Below are 19,086 nucleotides of genomic sequence, written 5' to 3' on the forward strand. Positions count from 1 at the left end.
CCTGTATTTTCCTGTCTTCAATGAAGTAGCCAAGTGAGTTTTTGCTAAGCGAGTCATACCCATTCTTCTGTTAAGAATTTTTCATCCTCGCTGGGCGTGGCGGTGCACACGTGTAATCCCAGTATTTAAGAGGCTGAGAATCGCAGTTTGAGGACAGCTTCAACTACTTAGTGAGGCCCTCTGTAACTCAGTGAGACCCTGTTTCAAACTAAAGAATAAAAGATAGGGCTGGTGGTGTAGCTCGGAGGTAGAATGCCCCTGGGTTCAATCCCCAGTACCGCAAAAAAAGAAAAAAAAAAACAAAAGAACTGTCATTCTTAGCCGGGCATGGTGGCACACACTTGTAATCCTAGTTACTTGGGAGGCTGAGACAGGTTCAAGGACAGCCTCTGCTCTAGGAAACCCAGTGAGACCCTGTTTCCAAGCAAGAAAAGCGGTCTGGGGATGTAGAATGCCTCTGGACTTAATTCCGAGCACAAAAGAGCCCCCCCGAAGCCCCCCAATAACTGTTAGCTTTGGAGGGCGCCAGCCAGACGTGGACCCCAGCCCGGCAGCCCAGTCTCTCTAGCTGGCGTCTCTATGGTGCCGGGAACCTCCAGGTCGCGCCCTCTGGGAGCTCGTGCGCAGGCGCGAACCCCTCGCCCCGCCCTCGCCCCGCCCCTCGCCCCGCCCCGGCCGCGGGTGGGAGGGGTGGGTCTGGGAATCTCGGGGCGGCCGTGGCCGCGGCCCCTGCGCCCGGGGCTGTCCTGCGTCCGAGCCTGCGCGGGGGACGCCACCGCCGCCTCCCGGGCCGCGGCCGCCGGGCCCTTCGATGGTGGGTCCGGAAGATGCTGGAGCGTGCTCGGGCAGGAACGCCAAGCCGCTGCCGGCGCCGGAGCCCGCGGGCCCGGACGGGACGATGATCCGGGCCGCGGGCGGCTTCGGCGGGGGCGCGGTGGAGCCGCCGGAGGAGGCTGAGGCGGCGGCGGCGGCGGCGGCGGCGGCGGAGGAGGAGGAGGAGGAGGAGGAGGAGGAGGAGGAGGAGGAGGAGGAGGAGGAGGAGGAGGAGGAGACGCCGCCCGGGCAGCTCCTCCGGCGGTACCTCGAGGCAGCCCGGGAGCCGCCGCCGCCCGCGCGGTGCTCGTGCGCCCTCGCCGCCGGCCAGGCCCCGCCGCGCTCGGCTGCCCCGGCCCCGCACGCCTGCTCGCCGGGCTCGGGCTCGGGGCTGCCGGCGGCGGGGGCCATGACCAACGGGGACTCGGGCTTTCTGCCGGGCCGGGACTGTCGCGAGCCGGAGGGCGACCTGGACTGGGCCGCGCCGCTGGAGGACCCGCTGCGGAGCTGCCGCCTGGAGCCCGCGCCCGCCGCCGGCGCCCCGAGGACCGTGGGGGGCGCGGGGCCCGGGCTCCCCGGCGCGCGCGCGAGCTCGCGGAACACGTTCGAGGTGAGCCGCGGCCCGAGCGCCGGCGCGCACCTGTGCCCGGCCGGGGCGCCGCCGCCCGCGCCCGCCGCGGAGCCGGGCGCCCCGGGGACCTCGGCCCGGGCTCGGCGCAGCGGAGGCTTCGCCGACTTCTTCGCCAGGTGAGGCGCTGACTTAGCTCCGATGTGTCACCAGGGGAAGAGGACCCGGGCCGGCTTTGTGTTTCTGCAGGAAAAGTTGGGAGCTCAGCGGGGAGCCGGCCTTATCTTCCTGTGGCCCTGTCAGTCGGAGGCTGGACCTGCCTGTCACACTTGGTGTCTGTGCATTCAGGTCTGGACAGCCCGCGAGTGCCCTGTCTGCGCTGGCCTCTTCCAGAAAAGCAGATACCATCGGTTTCTTTCTTTCTTTTAATTTGTAGGACCCGGAGATGGATGGGATGGAGGGTGTGGTAGTGGAAGAGAACAGGAAGTTATTTTGCAGAGCTGTTATTTGCTTAGAGTCGAAACCCATTCAGATAGTTTGGGAATTCTTAAAATTAGAAGTGGTCGTTTCAAAATGCTAATCGTTTGTTTCTGTGGCCTTTACTAAAATACAACCAGTTTAATGTTTAGAATTAGATCCCAGCCTTTTAAGCCCAATTACTATAGCATTTTATCTAGGAATCCTTCCTTTTCTACTTCTCCCAGGTAGGCATCTTCTTCCCCGCAGCCCCAGGCTGCGGATCTAACCCAGGCCTTATGCTTGCCAGGCAGCGCTTTCCACTGAGCTACGCTCCCAGCCCTCAATAACATTAATTTTAATGAAATTTTGTGATTTGACATCACGTTCTTTTTTTTTTTTTTCTCGGCGAGTCTGGGGATGGAATCCAGGGGCATTTGACCTCTGAGATACACCCCTTGCCCTATTTTTTATTCTTTATTTTGAAACAGGGTCTCACCAAGTTACAGAAGACCTCACTAAGTAGCTGAGGCTGTCCACGAACTGCGATCCTCCTGTCTCAGCCTCCCAAATGCTGGGATTACAAGCATGCACCATCACGCCTGGCTAGACATCACGTTCTTGATATTAAATTATGTTGCTGGGCATTGCAGATTTCAGAATGGGGTCTTGTAGATTTAGTAGACATAAATAAACATGTAGTCCAAGTAGTTGGATAACAGTTTTCTTATACTGCATATTACTGAAAAAGCAATTACTCTTAAAGTAGATTCTGACACCCTTTAATTTTTTTTAATCTCTAGGCAAATAAGAAAGTATACCTGCATGTAAAAATCTTCTTTTTTAAAGTTCTCCTGTATTTGTTCCCTTCAGGTTTTATAATGTTTACAATGTGCATATTTGTAGACTCAAAGGAACAATTTTCTGATTGTAAATGAAATTTCTTATTACCTGTATTATCCCTTATTTTTCCTATTGGTATACATTTACAAATTATATAGACTTTTAAATCAAGATCGAGCAATCCTATGCAGGGCATGGTGAAGTGCGCTTGGAATCCCAGCACTTGGGAGGCCGAGACAGGAGGATCGCACAGGTTCAAAGCCAGCCTCAGCTACTTAGGAGGGAGGCTCTCAGCAACTTAGGGAGACCCTGTTTCCAAATAAAATATAGGTCTGGGAGTGTAGCCGGGGCTTAGAAAGACCCTGGGTTCCATCCCAGCACCACACACACACAAAAAAAAAACAAAAACAAAAACAAAAAAAATTTGAGAAATTCTAATGTTATTCATAGGACACAAAACTGCAACATCTGGATTTGCATTTGTAGTTGAAAGTATTTATTGTGGACTGGGGGAAGGAACCCAGGAACATTCTATTTCTGAGCTACATATATGTCTATATCTGTCTTTTTTTGGAGGGGGGGCTGTACTGGCTTTGAACCCAGGGGCATTCTACCCCTGAACTAAGCCCCAGCCCTCACTAAGTAGCCTAGGCTGTCCAAGAACCATGATCCTCCTGTCTCAGCCTCCCAACTGCTGAGATTACAAGTGTGTGCCACCACACCTGGCCAAAATAAAGAATAAAAAATAGGGCTGGGGGTGTAGCTCAGTGGTAGAATACCCCTGGGTTCAAACCCCAGTACTGTACTTTTTTTTGTGGTACTAAGAATGGAATCCAGAGGCATTCTACCTCCAAGCTACAACCCTAGCTCTATTTTTTATTCTCTATTTTGAAACAGGGCCTCACTAAATAGCTGAGGCTGTCTGCTAACTGCGATCCTTCTCTCCCAGCCTCCCAAATGCTGGGATTATAGGCATGGGCCACCATGTCCTGCTTATTTTTTATTTTTTATTTTTTATTTTTTTATTTATTTTTTTGGTGGTACTGGGGTTCCTGGAAGCCCTTCTACCTCCGGGCTACACTCCCAGACCTATTTTATATTTTTGAAACAGGGTCTCTTAAACCAGCGTGGCTGGCTACGAACCTGCGCAATCCTCCTGTCTCTGCCTCCCAAGCGTGGGGATTACAAGCGTGTGCCACCATGCCCGGCCTTATTTTTTATTTTGAAACAGGGTCTCACTAAGTTGCGGAGGGCCTAAGTAGCTGAGGCTGCTCTTGAACCTGTGATTCACCTATCTCAGCTTCCCAAATAGTAGGATTACATGCATTTGCCACCACACCTGGCTTTTTTATTTTGAAGTAGGTCTTACTAAGTTGCTGAGGCTGGCCATGAACTGAACCTGTGATCCTTCTATCTCAGCCTCTAAGTACTTACAAGCTTGCACCACTCCTCCCGGCTTATTTATCCATATATTTTGAAACAGGGTCCGACTAGGTTGATGATAATATCAGTATTTGCTGAGGCTGTCCTCAAATTGGCGATCCTCCTGTTTCAGCATCCCAAATACTGTGAGTACAAGCCTGCGCCACTGCACCCAGCACAAAACTATAAAGTTTTCAGTGACAATATTCTAAAAGGTCTCAAGTTGAGTTTATGCATTCGTCACAGCTAGTGGCCTTTGGGTGTTTATTGATTACTGCGTCTATCTTAATTATGTTTTGAGGCCAGGTACCAGGCAATTTAGACCTGACAAGGACCTTGGAGATCACCAATTCAACCAGTGTACCTTCAGTGCTTGCTTTGTGCCAGGCATTGGAAATAGACATTACTTTGGACAGTGGTCTCTGACCTGGAGGTGAAGTACAGGATTAAGTGCAGGAGGAGTGGGGATTAAGTTGGAAAATAGATACTTATATCTGCAGCATAATTTATGAAAAGTAACAAGTCAAATCCATTTAATCGAGGCTTTCATCGTATTAGCATGAGGCAGAAAAAATTTAAAAATTTTCTCTCTAACTTGTAGACTAGTAGGACTTTTATTAATATAGCAAGATGACATTTATAGCTGTACTATTCATATGTATCAGAGTACTGGATTTAAAGTCAGCAACTTAAGTGCCAATACTAAATATTTAATCTCAATTAGGTTTTTTTTTTTTTTTTTGGTGCTGGGGGTTGAACCCAGGGGCATTCTAACCCCCTGGCCCTATTTTTACTCTTTATTTCGAAGTAGAGTCTCACTAAGTTGCAGAAACTGGTTGGGACCCTGTGTTCCTCCTGGCTCAGCCTCCCAAGTAGCTAGGGTTACAAGCATGTGCCACCACACCTGGCTTTGATTAGATCTTAATTGTGATCTAAATGTCAAGACTGTAGAAGTCATTGCTTTCTTTATGTAACATTCTTAGGAAAAAGACAGAGTCAGAGGTACAATTTCTTTTCCTTATTATTTAGCTGAAACGTCATCTGGATTCTAAACACTTTAAAAGCAGAGACTGTAACATTCATCTTTGAATCGACAACACCTAGGACTAGTATGAAGAACTCTGTTCAGGTTGGATTGAATTGGCAACTTTAACAGAATCCCTTTCATTTAATGGAATCCCCTTCATTAGTGTTTTCTATAAAGTGTAATTTTGAACAAATTATTTATCCTTAGATAAAATAATCAGAAATTACCCATGTCCCAGTGACCTATGAGCTTTTTTTGTGTGTGTGGTACAGGGGGTGGAACCCAGGGGCTTTTCTTCCTCCAGGCTATACTCCCAGACCTATTTCTATTTTATGCTTTTTTTGGAAACAGGATCTCACTAAGGTGCTGAGAGCCTCATTAAGTAGCTCAGGCTGGCTTCAAACCTGTGCCATCCTCCTGTCTCAGCCTCCCAAGTGCTGGGATTACAAGCGTGCGCCACCACGCCTGGCTTCCCATGAACTTTTTTGTGTGCACAGTTGTCTTTTTCCAACTCTGAAGCTCTGGGTGAGGACTCCTCCTGGGATTAGCTTGCCTTGGAGTGTATTTTTGTGCTTGGGTGCAGCCCCTAATTTCTGCTTCAGTTTTTAGGTGAGGAAGCTCATTACTTGAAAAAGATAGTTTAGTTAGCGCATTACAAACTGGAATTAGAAACCAGAATACTTAGCCAGGCGTGGTGGTGCACACTTGTAATCCCAGCATTCGGGGGCTGAGACCGGAGGATCGTGGTTCTAGGACAGCCTCAGCTACTTAGTGAGGCCCTCTGCAACTCAATGGGACTCGGTTTCAAAATAAAGAATAAAAAATAGGGCAGGGGGTGTAGCTCGGAGGTTGAATGCCCCTGGGTTCAATCCCCAGACCCGCAAAAAAAAAAAAAAAAAAAAAAAAAAAACCAACCAGGACCTGATTCCCATTCCTGGTTCATAATCAGCCACCACCTCTGTATACTTTCCAACTTTTTTCTCTCCCACTTGCTTATCCTCTCTGCTTCCCTTCTTCCTTTTCTACTTTTTCCCTTAACAAGGCACCAGTGTATAAAAACATTCATTTATTTTTTTAGTGGTCCTGGGGGTGGAACCCAGGGGTATTCTACTTCTGAGCTACACCCCCAGCCTTATTTTTTATTCTTTATTTTGAAACATGGTCTCACTGAGTTGCAAAGGACCTCACTAAGTAGTAGGTGAGGCTGTCCTCGAACCCGATCCTCCTGTCTCAGCCTCCCAAATACTGGGATTACAAGCATGTGCCACCATGCCCAGCTAGTTTCATGTTTCTTTTAAGCAGAGGGGGAGCATTTTATGGCAATATATTACAACAATGTGTTATGTTCTGTTAGGACACAGCATTGATAGGAGCTTTATTGACTGGGGTAGAGGTCATGCAGGAGATATAGGAGTTTGTTGAGGATGGGACTGCATTTATTTTGGAGGGCCTCAGTACTTATCTTTTGCTTTTTTCCCCCTTTCTAATGAAGTTTGATCTATTTCAGCCAATGTTGGGAATGTGCTTCAACTCCACATGGCACCTCTTTGGATTTATTGTGACTTGCTACCATGAGAGCCCTAGAAGTAACCTTTCCTCAAAATTTTTACCCTTTCCTGTATGTAAAAATCATAATACTGGATGATACACCGTGCTCATCAGCTTAGCAGTGAGGGGTGAAAACTTTGAGATCTCTTGTGTTTCCAGGCTAGCATTTGTCAAGGATTTATTTCTCTTTTTTTTTTTATTAAAAATTAAGTAGTGCGAGACCATTTTTATGGATTTTTCAAGGGGCCAATGTCTTTGTTTTGTATGTGGCAATGATGGGCATCGACTCCAAGGCCTCCTGCATACTAAAGCCCTCTACCACTCTGGTTCTTTTTTTTTTTTAATGGTACTGGGATTTGAACTCAGGGCCATTCTACCTCCAAGCTACAGCCCCAGCTCTTTTTTTTTTTTTTTTTGGTACTAGAGATGGAACCCTGGGGCATTGAACCTCTGATCTATACCCCCAGCCCTGTTTTTTAGTCTTTTTATTATTTATTATTTATTATTTTTTTGGTGGTACTGGGGTTCCTGGAAGCCCTTCTTACCTCCAGGCTACACTCCCAGACCTATTTTTACATTTTTTTATTTGGAAACAGGGTCTCCTAAGCCAGCATGCACGGCTGGCTTCGAACCTGCGCAATCCTCCTGTCTCTGCCTCCCAAGCGTGGGGGATACAAGCGTGCGCCACCACATCCGACTAGTCTTTTTATTTTTTGAAACAGGATCTCAATGAGTTGCGAAGGGCCTCACAAAGTAGCTGAGGCTGTCCGTGAACTGTGATCCTCCAGTCTCCTCCTCCTGAATGCCTGGATTACAAGTGTGCATCACCATGCTTGGCCTCCCTAGCTCTCTTTTTGAAACAGGGTCTCACTAAGTTGCAGAGGGCCTCTCTAAGTAGCTGAGGCTGGCCAAGAACCTTCAATCCTCCTGTCTCAGCATCCCAAATACGGAGATTACAAGCATGCGCCACCATGCCCAGCTGCCCCTAGGTTTTTTTTTTTTTTTAATATAATATTTTGAGACAGAGTTCTCTAAGTTGCCCAGGTTGGCTTGAATTTGTGATCCTCCTGCCTTAACCTCCCATATAGCTGGGGTCAGTCATGTGCTACATGCCACTAAATTCATGTCGTAATTGTATTCAAACTGGAATGGCTTATTTTTGCATACACAGTAGTAGACCTCAAATATTTGCTGGCTAAATATGAAAAATGTGAACTGAGTTAGAGAGTATACTTAAAACTACAGAATGTGTTTTTCATCTGTGAAATGAAGGGCTGCTAGTGATAGAACTATTCTGTTCAATCTAAATTCTACCTTGAATTTTTTTTTCAGTAAAAGTCTTAATCATTTTGGATATTAGTGATCTTTGTTTAGTTTCTCCTATGTAAGTAGTATAGACTCACAGCTTATTCTTTTTTTTTTCCTTTATAATTTCTTTGAGATGGAATTTTTTTTTGGGGGGGGGAAGATAGCTTGGTATGAGAGAGAATAGGGTAATAAGTAAATTTTAATCAATTACCTGGAATTTAAGATTGTTTTTTGTGAGTCTGAGGATGGAACCTAGGGGCATTCAACCTCTGAGCTACACCCCCTACCCTATTTTTATTCTTTATTTTGAAATAGGGTCTCACTAAGTTGCAGAGGGCCTCACTAAGTAGCTGAGGCTGCCCACGAACTGTGATCCTCTGGTCTCAGCCTCCTGAATGCTGGGATTACATGTGTGCACCACCATGCCTGGCTTGGAATTTAATATTTTTTTGCAGGTCTGGGGATGAAACCCAGGGGCATTTGACCTCCGAGCTACACCCCCTGCCCTATTTTTTATTCTGAAACCGGGTCTCACTGAGTTGCACAGGGCCTCACTAAGTAGCTGAGGCTGTCCGCAAACCGCGATCCTCCAGGTCTCAGTCTCCTGAATGCTTGGATTACAAGTGTGCGCCACCACGCCTGGCTCAGAATTTAAGATTTTTAACTTCTAGATCATGAGTTACTTCTTGCAGGTTGCCATTGTTTTACTTGGGTGAACGGTGAGCAAGTACTGTGGTCCTAAGCATTTGGTATACCGCAGAATCACCTAAAAGCACATGAAAGAAAAATAAATTCCTTAATCTACAACATCCAGCCTGTTAGATTCAGGGGGTCTACTTTTGGTAGGTGAATTTACCTTTTTTTTTTTTTAAGTTGCCCCCAGTTGATTTGATCTGTCAGCTATGTTTTAGTGGCCTGAAGAGTTACATACCTTGAGCTAAGGTGGCATCTTCAAACTATGGGTTGGTCTGGTAGTTAAACATGCTCATTCTACAGTTAAACTGCCTGAGTTTGAATTAGCTTGCTAGCTGTGTAATTCTGCACTTTTCTGAATCTTAGGCGATTATCCATAAAATGAAGATAATAAGAATAACCACTTCAGGGTCAAAAAGATAATATTCTAAGCACTTCACATTTTTTGTGGCATATAGTGACAATTCAAATGTTATTGTTTAGATTATAACAAGAGTACTATAATTCCTTCCTCATTTCCACCACTGAAATACACTGATTTAAGGAAAAGAACAGACTGAAATGAAATTTTTTTGTCTTATCTGAGGAAATGTTACACAATTTGTATAATAGATTTAAAACTTTGTACATTAAATTGAATGGGTGTTAAGCTGGATTCTGGTGTAGTGATAAAAAATTCTACAAGTCTTGAAGCTTTGACTAGAAAACAAATTTGAGGAGAAACTGAAAGGAAAGAATGTTGAGAAACTCCAAAATATTTGTATTTTTAATTATTTTAAGGGACTTTTATAGACAGACAAAGCCAATTTTTTAGCTAAAATTCATGAAATATTTAACTTGGCTTACTCATACATTTCATACTTACTATGTTGTAGTGGGACGTTTTTGGAAAACAGTAGAAACATTTGGAGATTTTGAGGCAATACATCTGTTACCCATCTCTAAATGTATTCAGAAAGGGTAAGCAAGTCCTTTTTTTTCCCAAGCCAAACTGTATCCAGCTACTTTTCATAAACAATCATGGTATTTCAGGCAGGACACGGGCAGACAGTCATTTACAGTGTACAGTAACTTTCAAACTCCCTTCTTGGAGGGACTACCAAAATCAGACAGCCGCTGTAAAACCCATTGAAGTCTTCATTTGATGCTCTGGATAAGGAAAGTTTAGAGTGGGGGTTGACATTTCACATTTAGCATGTTTTTTTTTTTTTTTTTTTTTTTAGGTGGAACTGGGGTTCCTGGAAGCCCTTCTACCTCTGGGCTACACTCCCAGACCTATTTTTTACTTTTTAATTTGGAAACAGGGTCTGGCGCGATCCTCCTGTCTCTGTCTCCCAAACTCGGGGATTACAGGCGTGCGCCACCATGCCCGGTGTTAGCATGTTGTTTAACAACTCTTCACAAGCTGACTCTGACTTTGAGGAAACGAGATGAAAATGGTGAAATTATCAATCTGAAGATCCACAGTCTAGAAAAGGAATGCTGCTCTTTCGAGGGACACCATCTCAGTGATGTCACTGCAAAGTCCAGATGGCCTGCCATGTTGCTAAAACCAGTTTTGGGGTCAGGTCCTAACAGGTCTATGTTTAGGTGAGTTAAGTCTATGCTGATGGTGGAGAGGGAGAGGACAAAAGGATGAGTTTGAGTTTTCCCTCAAGGTGGAAAGGTGGCTATGTGTGACAATATCAGGGAATCCCTCCTCTTGGGAGCCCAGAGGAAGTCTCAAAACTATCAGGGACGCTGGGCATGGTGGTCACGCTTTGTAATCCCAGCATTCAGGATGCTGAGTCCTGAGAATCACACAGTTCGTGGACAGCCTCAGCTACTTATCGAGGCCCTCCGCAACTTAGTGAGAGCCTGTTACAAATTAAAGAATAAAAAATAGGGCAGGGGGTGTACTTCGGAGGTCAGATGCCCCTGAGTTCCATCCTTAGACCCGCAAAAAAAACCCCCAGGAAAACAAAATAAAAAAAAACCCCAAACTAGCAGGGAAAGGTAAAACACCCCCACATCATTCCATCATTCCAGCTCAGAAGATATTGTATTAGTGACAATGAAGTGTTCTGTGTGCTCAAAACATAGCTTAAAAAAGAAAAAAAAAAACCAAAAAACAAAATTCTGGCATTTTTAGAAAACTTGATAAAATCAAACTGTACAGTCACCAGAACTACACAGCGATCAAAAATGCACCCACTTCATGTGGTGCCTCCAGTGCCTTCATTCAGCTATCCATGCCTGGTCTGTTTAATGTTGATATTTTCTGCGGGGTCATTCCCATCCTTGCTAGTATTTCCTTTTCCCTTTTTACCTTTGGGAATCTTTTTTCCCTTCTTTGCAGGGGCCTTTTACCTTGGACTCTGGAGCAAGTTTAACAGACAACCTTACTGATCTTTTCTATGGTTCATCCTTCACCTGGCTTTATTTCCTTTAGCATCCCCTTCAGCCTTTCTCTTGGGCATGGTGGTGGTGGTAGAGGGACACAAAGGTGCTGGACATGCAGCAGCTTGAAGGCTTGTTTGGTCCAGGGATGGTCCTCACCTCCTCTTCACAGTGCTCCAAACGCAAGTCCTTTATAAGGCTGCTTATTTTATCTTATGAACTCTTTTAGCTATACTGGTTGCTGTGTACTTAGACCCTACTATAGTACTTAAATTGTAGTTCATAAAATTACCCAGAAGGAGGGAGAATTGTTAAGAATACAGATTCCTTGTGGTCTTACTTGACTCAGTAGACTGTGGGTGGAATACGCCAGGAATCCACTTCTTTTTCACCCTGTGGGGAGGTGCTTTACCATCTCCAGCCCTTTCTGTTTTGAGGCAGTGTCTTTGCAGGTTGCCAAGCTAGCCTTGAACTTGAGAACCCCCTGCTTCAGCTCCCTAAGTAGCTGGGATCATAGGCCTGTGCCACCATGCCTGTCAGAAATTCATGTTTTTATATATTTCACATAATTCTGATGTAGGTGGTTCCTGGACTTTAATCACTAAAATACTGGTGTAATTGATAGGCAAATTTCCTTAGATAGTAATGGAAAAAAAGGTACAATACACATTTATAGCTCCCATTTCTTTATTGATTCAAAATAGAGTTGTGGTGAGATATAAAACAGTACAGATAAATTCAATATATAGCAGTATTTTACCAACCTTTAGTAGGTTGAGAAATTATTTGTAATAAAATCTCAGCTTCCTGTTTCTTATTTAGGTAGATTTTTAATTTTCATTTTATGCTATTCAGACCATCATACTTGCCTGTTTTATGAAAAGCTTCAACTTGTAAAACCCCTTCAGGTCCCTTTATCATGTAGCAAAACTTTATCTTTCTTATAATTTATCAAAAAAGTGTTAATCTTCCTTTCTTCTGCTTCTGGTTGTAATTCTTTCCATGCCTTTAAGAAGTCCTGCACACTGCACGTGGTTATTCCTCCAGAATGTGCTGCTTCAGCCTTTCTTGTTCTTCTTATTCCTGTGGCTAAAAGAAGAGCAGGGAAAGCCCATGTGATCGTCTGGGTTTTCAGCAAGCTCTCTCCTGCAATTAAGAGAAGTTTGTTAAGAAACCATACTAGTTAGTTTGAAAATAAACTTTCTAATGTTTTTAAATTACCTTTGAATTTGTCTTTTCAATTTGAGTTTTATGTTTGGTACTTTTTTGTGTGTATTAAAAATATTTCTGTCTGCCTGTCTCTAATACCACACAGATCAAAACCTTTTAAATTTACAACTGAATATGATAGTTTGGAAATCAAATTATGTGCTAATTTCTTATATTTTCCTAAATACTGTAATGTACAACTCTTCATCATATACTGGGCATTTAGAATTTCTAAATCTGGCTTTTATTGAGATTCTAAGACATCTTTTAGCCAAATAGGAGAAATATTTTTGTTGTTGTCCCTGGAAAAAGTTATTCAAGAACTTTAACAGTTTACTTAAAAAAAAAAAACAGTATAAGGAGTATATAATAAAATTAAAGATAAATACTTTGTTTCCACACTCCTTTTTTTGTGGTACTCGGGATTGAACCTGGGGACATTCTACCTTCAAGTTACATCCCTAGCACTAATAATATACATTTGCATATTTATTTATTAATTGGTACACTGTAGTTATACATCTTAATGGAGTACAAGATGGTGGAGGCATACATGCACACATCACTCATTTAACCCTTTCCCAATTCCCACACCATTCTTCCCTCCTCCCTCCTTCTCATGTTTGGCTTAGTGATTGACTTTGATATGTTTGAATGTACAATCATGTACATTAGGGAATTGCCCTCTTTCCCCTCTCATCTCCTTCAGGTCGCCTTATTTGCTCATCTGTGGTTTCTTTTCATCTAGAGTTCCTCCTATGAGTCTTTTTCTCCCTATTTTCCATATATTAGGAAGAACATGTGATTATTTTTATTTTTTTGTGAGTGACTAATCTCACTTAGCATGATGTTCTCTAATTCCGTTCATATCCCTGCAAATGACACAATTTTGTTCTTAATGGCTGAGTCACTCCATTGTGTACATATTTTTACAGTGGTATAATCCATTCATCTGTTATTTTGTTTGTTTGTTTTGTGGTACTGGGGATGGAACCCAGGAACATTCTACCTCTGTGTTATACCCCCAGAGCTATTTTTTAATCTCTATTCTGAAACGGTCTCATTGAGTTGCAAAGGGCCTCACTAAGTAGTAGTTGAGGCTGTCTGCGAATGGCCATCCTCTGGTCTCCGCCTCCCAAATGCTGAGATTACAAGCGTGTGCTACCACGCCCGGCTCCCATTCATCTGTTGATGGACATTTTGGCTGATTCCATAGATAGTTTGACAATTGTGAATTGTGCGGCTAGGAGCATAGATATGCATGCATTAGTTTGGTAGTTTGGTTTCCATTTATGTGTGTGTGTGTGTGTGTGTGTGTGTGTGTGTGTGTGTATGTGTGTACATACCTATGTATGTATTTTTTTGGTGGTACTGAGGATGGAACCCAGGGGCTTTCTACCTCCAGGCTACACTCCCAGACCTATTTTATATCTTATTTAGAAACAGAGTCTCACTAAGTTGTTGAGAGCCTCACTAAGTAGCTGAGGCTGGCCATGAACCTATGATCCTCCTGTCTCAGCCTCCCAAGTACTGGGATTACAAATGTGTGTCACTACGCCTAATGCGCGCTTGCTTGCGCTCGCGCGGGCTCGCTCGCTCACGCGCGCGTGCGCGCTCTCTCTCTCTCTCTCTCTCTCTCTCTCTCTCTATATATATATATATATATATATATATATATATTTTTTTTTTTTTTTTTTTTTTGGTGGTACTGGGGTTCCTGGAAGCCCTTCTACCTCCGAGCTACACTCCCAGACCTATTTTTTACATTTTTATTTGTAAACAGGGTCTCCTAAGCCAGCGCGCACGGCTGGCTTCGAACTTGCGCGATCCTCCTGTCTCTGCCTCCCAAGTGCGGGGGTTACAAGCGTGCGCCACCACGCCCGGCCTTAATATATTTTTTGAAATAGGGTCTCACTATGTTGCTGAGGCTGTCTGCCAACCCCTTCTGTCTCAGACTCCATGGTGGTCTGAGTTACCGTGCCCAGCCCACACTGTTCTTGTTAAGATATTGAGAAGATATGCTGAGTGTGGTAGCACATGCTTGTAATGTTTGCAGAAAGCCGACAGCGTCAGCTACTTAGGTCCTCCACAACTTATTGAGACCCTGTTTCAAAATAAAGAATAAAAAATAGGGCAGGGGGTGTAGCTCGGAGGTCAAATGCCCCTGGGTTCTATCCCCCAACCAGCAAATAAAAGATATTGAGAAGATAATATTATAAGGCTTGGAAGTATGGTTAGAAACAAGAGAAACTGTTAGAGAAAAAGAGTATAAAGAGGTTTGTAAAGAGAAAAATTGTTGGAGTAAATAAATTTTAGGTGTTAGTCTTTGAGGTTGAATGCCTCTGGGTTCCATCTCCAGACCTGAAAAAAAAAAAAAAAAAAAAAAAAAACACCTTTAAACAGGCACCAGAACTAGAGATCGAATCTGAGGCCTTATGCATGCTAGGCAAGCACTCTGTCACAGAGCTGCGCCCAGCACTCCCCTGTCCCCCTTTTTCAGAAGTGGTCTCGCTTTGTTGGCCAGGCTGGTCTGGAACTCTTGGGCTGCAGTGATCCACTGGCCTCAGCCTCCCAAGTATCTGGGGCTACAGATGTAGTACCTGCCTTTGGAAGATGTTTTTGTAGGAGGAACATCAGTTGAGTCAATGTAAGTTATGACTAAAGAATTGTTGGAAAGGAGTCATAGTTGAAACACATTTGGAAGCCAACTAAGCAAACTTTGTCATATCTTAAGTATAGTAAATAATTCATAGATATTTGAGGCAAACAGTTATATGTTGTCTCTTTCTTTATTCCCCCTTTCTTTTAGTATTGAAACTGAACCTAGGGCATTCTATCTCTGAGCTATACTCCTGGGCTTTTTTATTTCGTTTGTTTGTATTTTGTGGCACTAGGGATTTAACTCAGGGGTATTCTACTTCTAAGCTATACCGCTACCACTAGCCTTTTCATTTTTTGCTTGAAAACAGGGTTTTACTATGTTGCTGAGGCTGTCCTTGAACCTGTGGTCCCCCTATCTAAGCCTTTTAAAAACTGGGATTACAGGCATGTGCCACCCTGTATAGTTTATAGTATTTTGTGATACTGGGATTAATCCAGGTACTTTCTACCTCTTAGCTACACCCCAACCCATTTTATATTTTTTATTTTGAAACCAGGTCTCACTAAGTTGAAAAGACTGACCTCAAACCTGCAGTCTTCTTGTCTCAGCTTCTCAGGTGCTGGGATTACAGGCGTGTGCCACCCTGACTCACCTTAAAATTTTAAATCTCAGCTAATCTCAATTTTGTTGAGATTTGTACAAAGAGACATAATTGATTTATACCTCTGATACTTATGAAGGATTAAAGGAAGCCAGAGATTGGGGGTCTGTCACCCTTAAGTTTGATCATCTTTAGTAGCTCTAGGTATATTAATTTGAGTAGAACCTAAAACTTTTGGTTATCAGTGTTTATAAACAGTCTATATTTATTTACTTTCTCTTTTTTTGCTGGTCTGGGGATGGAACCCAGGGGCATTCGACCTCAGAGCTACACCCTCTGCCCTATTTTCATTTTTTTTTTGAATTTTAAAGTTTTTTTAATCATGAATTTTAATAAGAATCTTAGGCCATGGCCATCACATATTCATACAGAAAAAAAATTACAATGTTGCCGGGCGTGGTGGCGCACGCTTGTAATCCCCGCGCTTGGGAGGCAGAGACAGGAGGATCGTGCAGGTTCGAAGCCAGCCGTGCACGCTGGCTTAGGAGACCCTGTTTCCAAATAAAAATGTAAAAATAGGTCTGGGAGTGTAGTCCGGAGATAGAAGGGCTTCCAGGAACCCCAGTACCACCAAAAAAAAAAAAAAAAAAAAAAAAAAAAAAAAAAAAAATTACAGTGTCTATTTACATCACATTTCCAACATTTTCTGTCCCATCACTCACTGAAAATTGTATTTACTACAGCGAGTGGTTCTTGTTAAGGAAATATGGTATGTTTTGTACTTATTTATTTCACTGAGAAAAAATTGTAGCACAATGCACCAAGTTTATTTCATGACCCATCAATTGATCACAGCTATAATTTGGTTTTGTTTGTGTTTGTTTATTTTGGTACTGGGGAATAAACACAGGGGTGTCCTACCACTGAGGTATACCCCTAGCCTTATTTATTTTATTTTAGTACAGAAGGTTGAATCCAGAGGCATTCATTCTCCAAGCTACACCCCTAGCCCTATTTTATTTTTTGTTTTGAAACAGGGTTTTATTAAGTTGCTGAGGCTATCCTCAAACCTGTGATTTGCCTGTCTCAGCCTCCCAAGTACTGGCCCACCATGCCCAGCTTATTTTTTATTTTGAAACAAGGTCTTGCTAAGTTGCTAAAGCTGACCTTGAACCTGCAATCTTCCTGGCTCAGCTTCCCAGTTACTGGGATTACAGTTGTGTGCCATCATGCCCAGCTCTACAACCATAAATTGAAAGACAAAATATAGAATGTATGTTGCCCATTTAGAGTTAATCTAAAATAAGGTTTCTCAACTGCGGCACTACTGACACTTTCGTGAATTCTGTCGTCAGGAGCCGTCCTATGCATTGCAGGAGGTTTAACAGAAATTTTTTTTTTTTTTTTTGGACTTGGCATTGAACCCAGGGGCATTTTTACCTTCAAGCTACATCCCCAGTCCTTTTCTATTTTTATTTGGAAACAGGGTCTTACTAGATTGATAAACATCTATTTGCTGAGGCTGTCCTTAAACCTAACAGAATCACTGGTCACTATCTACTAGCTATGACAACTCTGTCCAAACACTGCCAAATGTCCTCTGATGGAAAAAAATCATTCTGGACTGAGAGTCACTAATTTAAACAAAAAGATTTTGTGAGCACAAACACCAGAAAAACCTATCCCTGTTGTCCTAGGAATTAGAAGAGTGTGTGTGTGTGTGTGTGTGTGTGTGTGTGTGTGTGTGTGTGTTGCTGGGGATTGAACCCAGGGGCATTCTACCTTTGAGGTACACCAGCAACTATATATATATATATATATATATGTATGGTACTGGAGATAGAACCCAGGGGCCTTCTACCTCCAGGCTACACTCCCAGACCTATTTTTATTTGGAAACAGGGTTTCTTAAGCCAGCTCAGGCTGGCATCGAACCCGCGCGATCCTCCTGTCTCAGCCTCCCAAGCGCGGGGATTACAAGCATGCACCACCACGTCTGGCGTGCAACCCAATATTTTATTCTTTATTTTGAATCAGGTTCTCACTAAGTTGCAGAGGGCCTCACTAAGTAGCTGAGGCTGTCTGAGAACCTGGAGTCTCTTATCTCAGCCTTCCAAATAACTGTGATTATAAGTGTGCACCACCATGCCGGGCTCTAAAAAGCTTTTTGTCTTCCAAGAGGAGGGAACCATTTCAAATGGTCCTAAGCTTTGAACATCTAAGAACACCAAGACTGTTTCAAAGGAGTTGAAGTTCGGTGTCAGTCCGCACCTGTCCTCACCCACTGACCCAGGTTCTTGAAGTTCTCCACCATTACATCTTGGTACAGCTCCCCCTGGGTGAGGTCCAGCAGCCCATCTCCTCCTTGGTGAAGACCATAGCCACATCCTTGAATGTCACTGCTTCCTGAAACTTGGTTGTTTTCTCCTGTTCTTCTGGGGAAGGTCACAGTCCTGACAAGCAAAACTCTGTTTGTAACCCCAGTACTTGGGAGGCTGAGACAAGAGGATCGCAGGTTCAAGGATAGCCTCAGGAATGTAGTGAGGCCTCCACAACTTAGTGAGACCCTGTTTCAACCTCCTGGAACAAAAAGAAGGCAGTGGCCTCCCTTTTCCGGGTGGAAGCGGCTCTCCTTTGCCCTATTTTTTATTCGTTATTTTAAAACAGGGTCTCACTAAGTTACGTGGAGTTCCTCACTAAACAGTCTATATTTAAAAAAAGTAATGCTCGGGGCAGCTATATAGGGAGGTGTGTGTGTGTGTGTGTGTGTGTGTGTGTGTGTGTGTGTGTGTGTAAGACTGGGAACTGAACCCAGGAGCATTCTGCCTCTGAGCTACACTCCAGCTTTATTTTTATTCTTTATTTTGAAATAGGGTCTCACTTGGTTGTGGGACCCAGTCCTTGGGAGCTTTGTTTCTCACATAAAACAAAGTCAACTAAGTTGCTAATGCTGGCCACAAACCCATGATCCTTCTGTTTCAGCCTCCCAAGTACTAGGATTACAAGTTTGCGCCTCAATGCCCAACAGCTATATAGCTTTTAACAAAATCCATACTGTTACAACTGACAGTGTTATGTGTTGAATTTTGTTTCATAAATATTACCTTAACACTATTGCTAGTTTCAAAGGAAATATTTTCTTTAGTTTATGTAATTAGCCTAACATTACTCTCAGCTTCAGTAGACATGCCTATCTTTTTCTTATACTCTTTTATACTTTTTTTTTTTTTTTTTTTTTTTTTTTGGTACTGGGAATAGAACCTTTGAGCTACTCCCCCAGCCCTATTTTTTATTCTTTATTTTTTAAACAGGGTCTCAATATGTTGCAGAGGGCCTCACTAAGTAGCTGAGGCTGTCCGTGAACCATGATCCTCCCATCTCAGCCTCCTGAATGCTGGGATTATAAGCGTGCATTACCATGCCTGGCTTGGTGATTTATTGATATCATATTTTTATTCTTAGGAATTCACAAATTTTATTATAATATATTAAATATACAGAGCTTCCCTCCTCACACTGGGAATAGAATCCAGGGCCTTATGAATGCTAGGCAGGTACTCTATCATAGAACTATATTCCCATCCTCTCTTTATTTATTTTGGGTGTCTTAAATTGCC

At 43.4% G+C, this 19,086-nt stretch overlaps 1 protein-coding gene across 1 annotated transcript in view; it reads left to right on the forward strand.

Moving 5' to 3' along the window:
• Window positions 1–811: 811 nt before the first annotated feature.
• TBC1D12 (TBC1 domain family member 12) overlaps window positions 812–19,086 on the forward strand; it is a gene marked incomplete at both ends in the record, with an annotated part of 62,846 nt that continues 44,571 nt past the window's right edge. The window contains one exon of the mRNA XM_080694839.1: window positions 812–1,560. Within this exon, the coding sequence (XP_080550965.1) occupies window positions 812–1,560 (749 nt within the window). The remainder of the gene's footprint in view (window positions 1,561–19,086) is intronic.

This window comes from Muscardinus avellanarius (genome assembly GCF_963383645.1).
Source record: "Muscardinus avellanarius genome assembly, chromosome: 4".
Lineage (NCBI taxonomy): Eukaryota > Metazoa > Chordata > Mammalia > Rodentia > Gliridae > Muscardinus > Muscardinus avellanarius.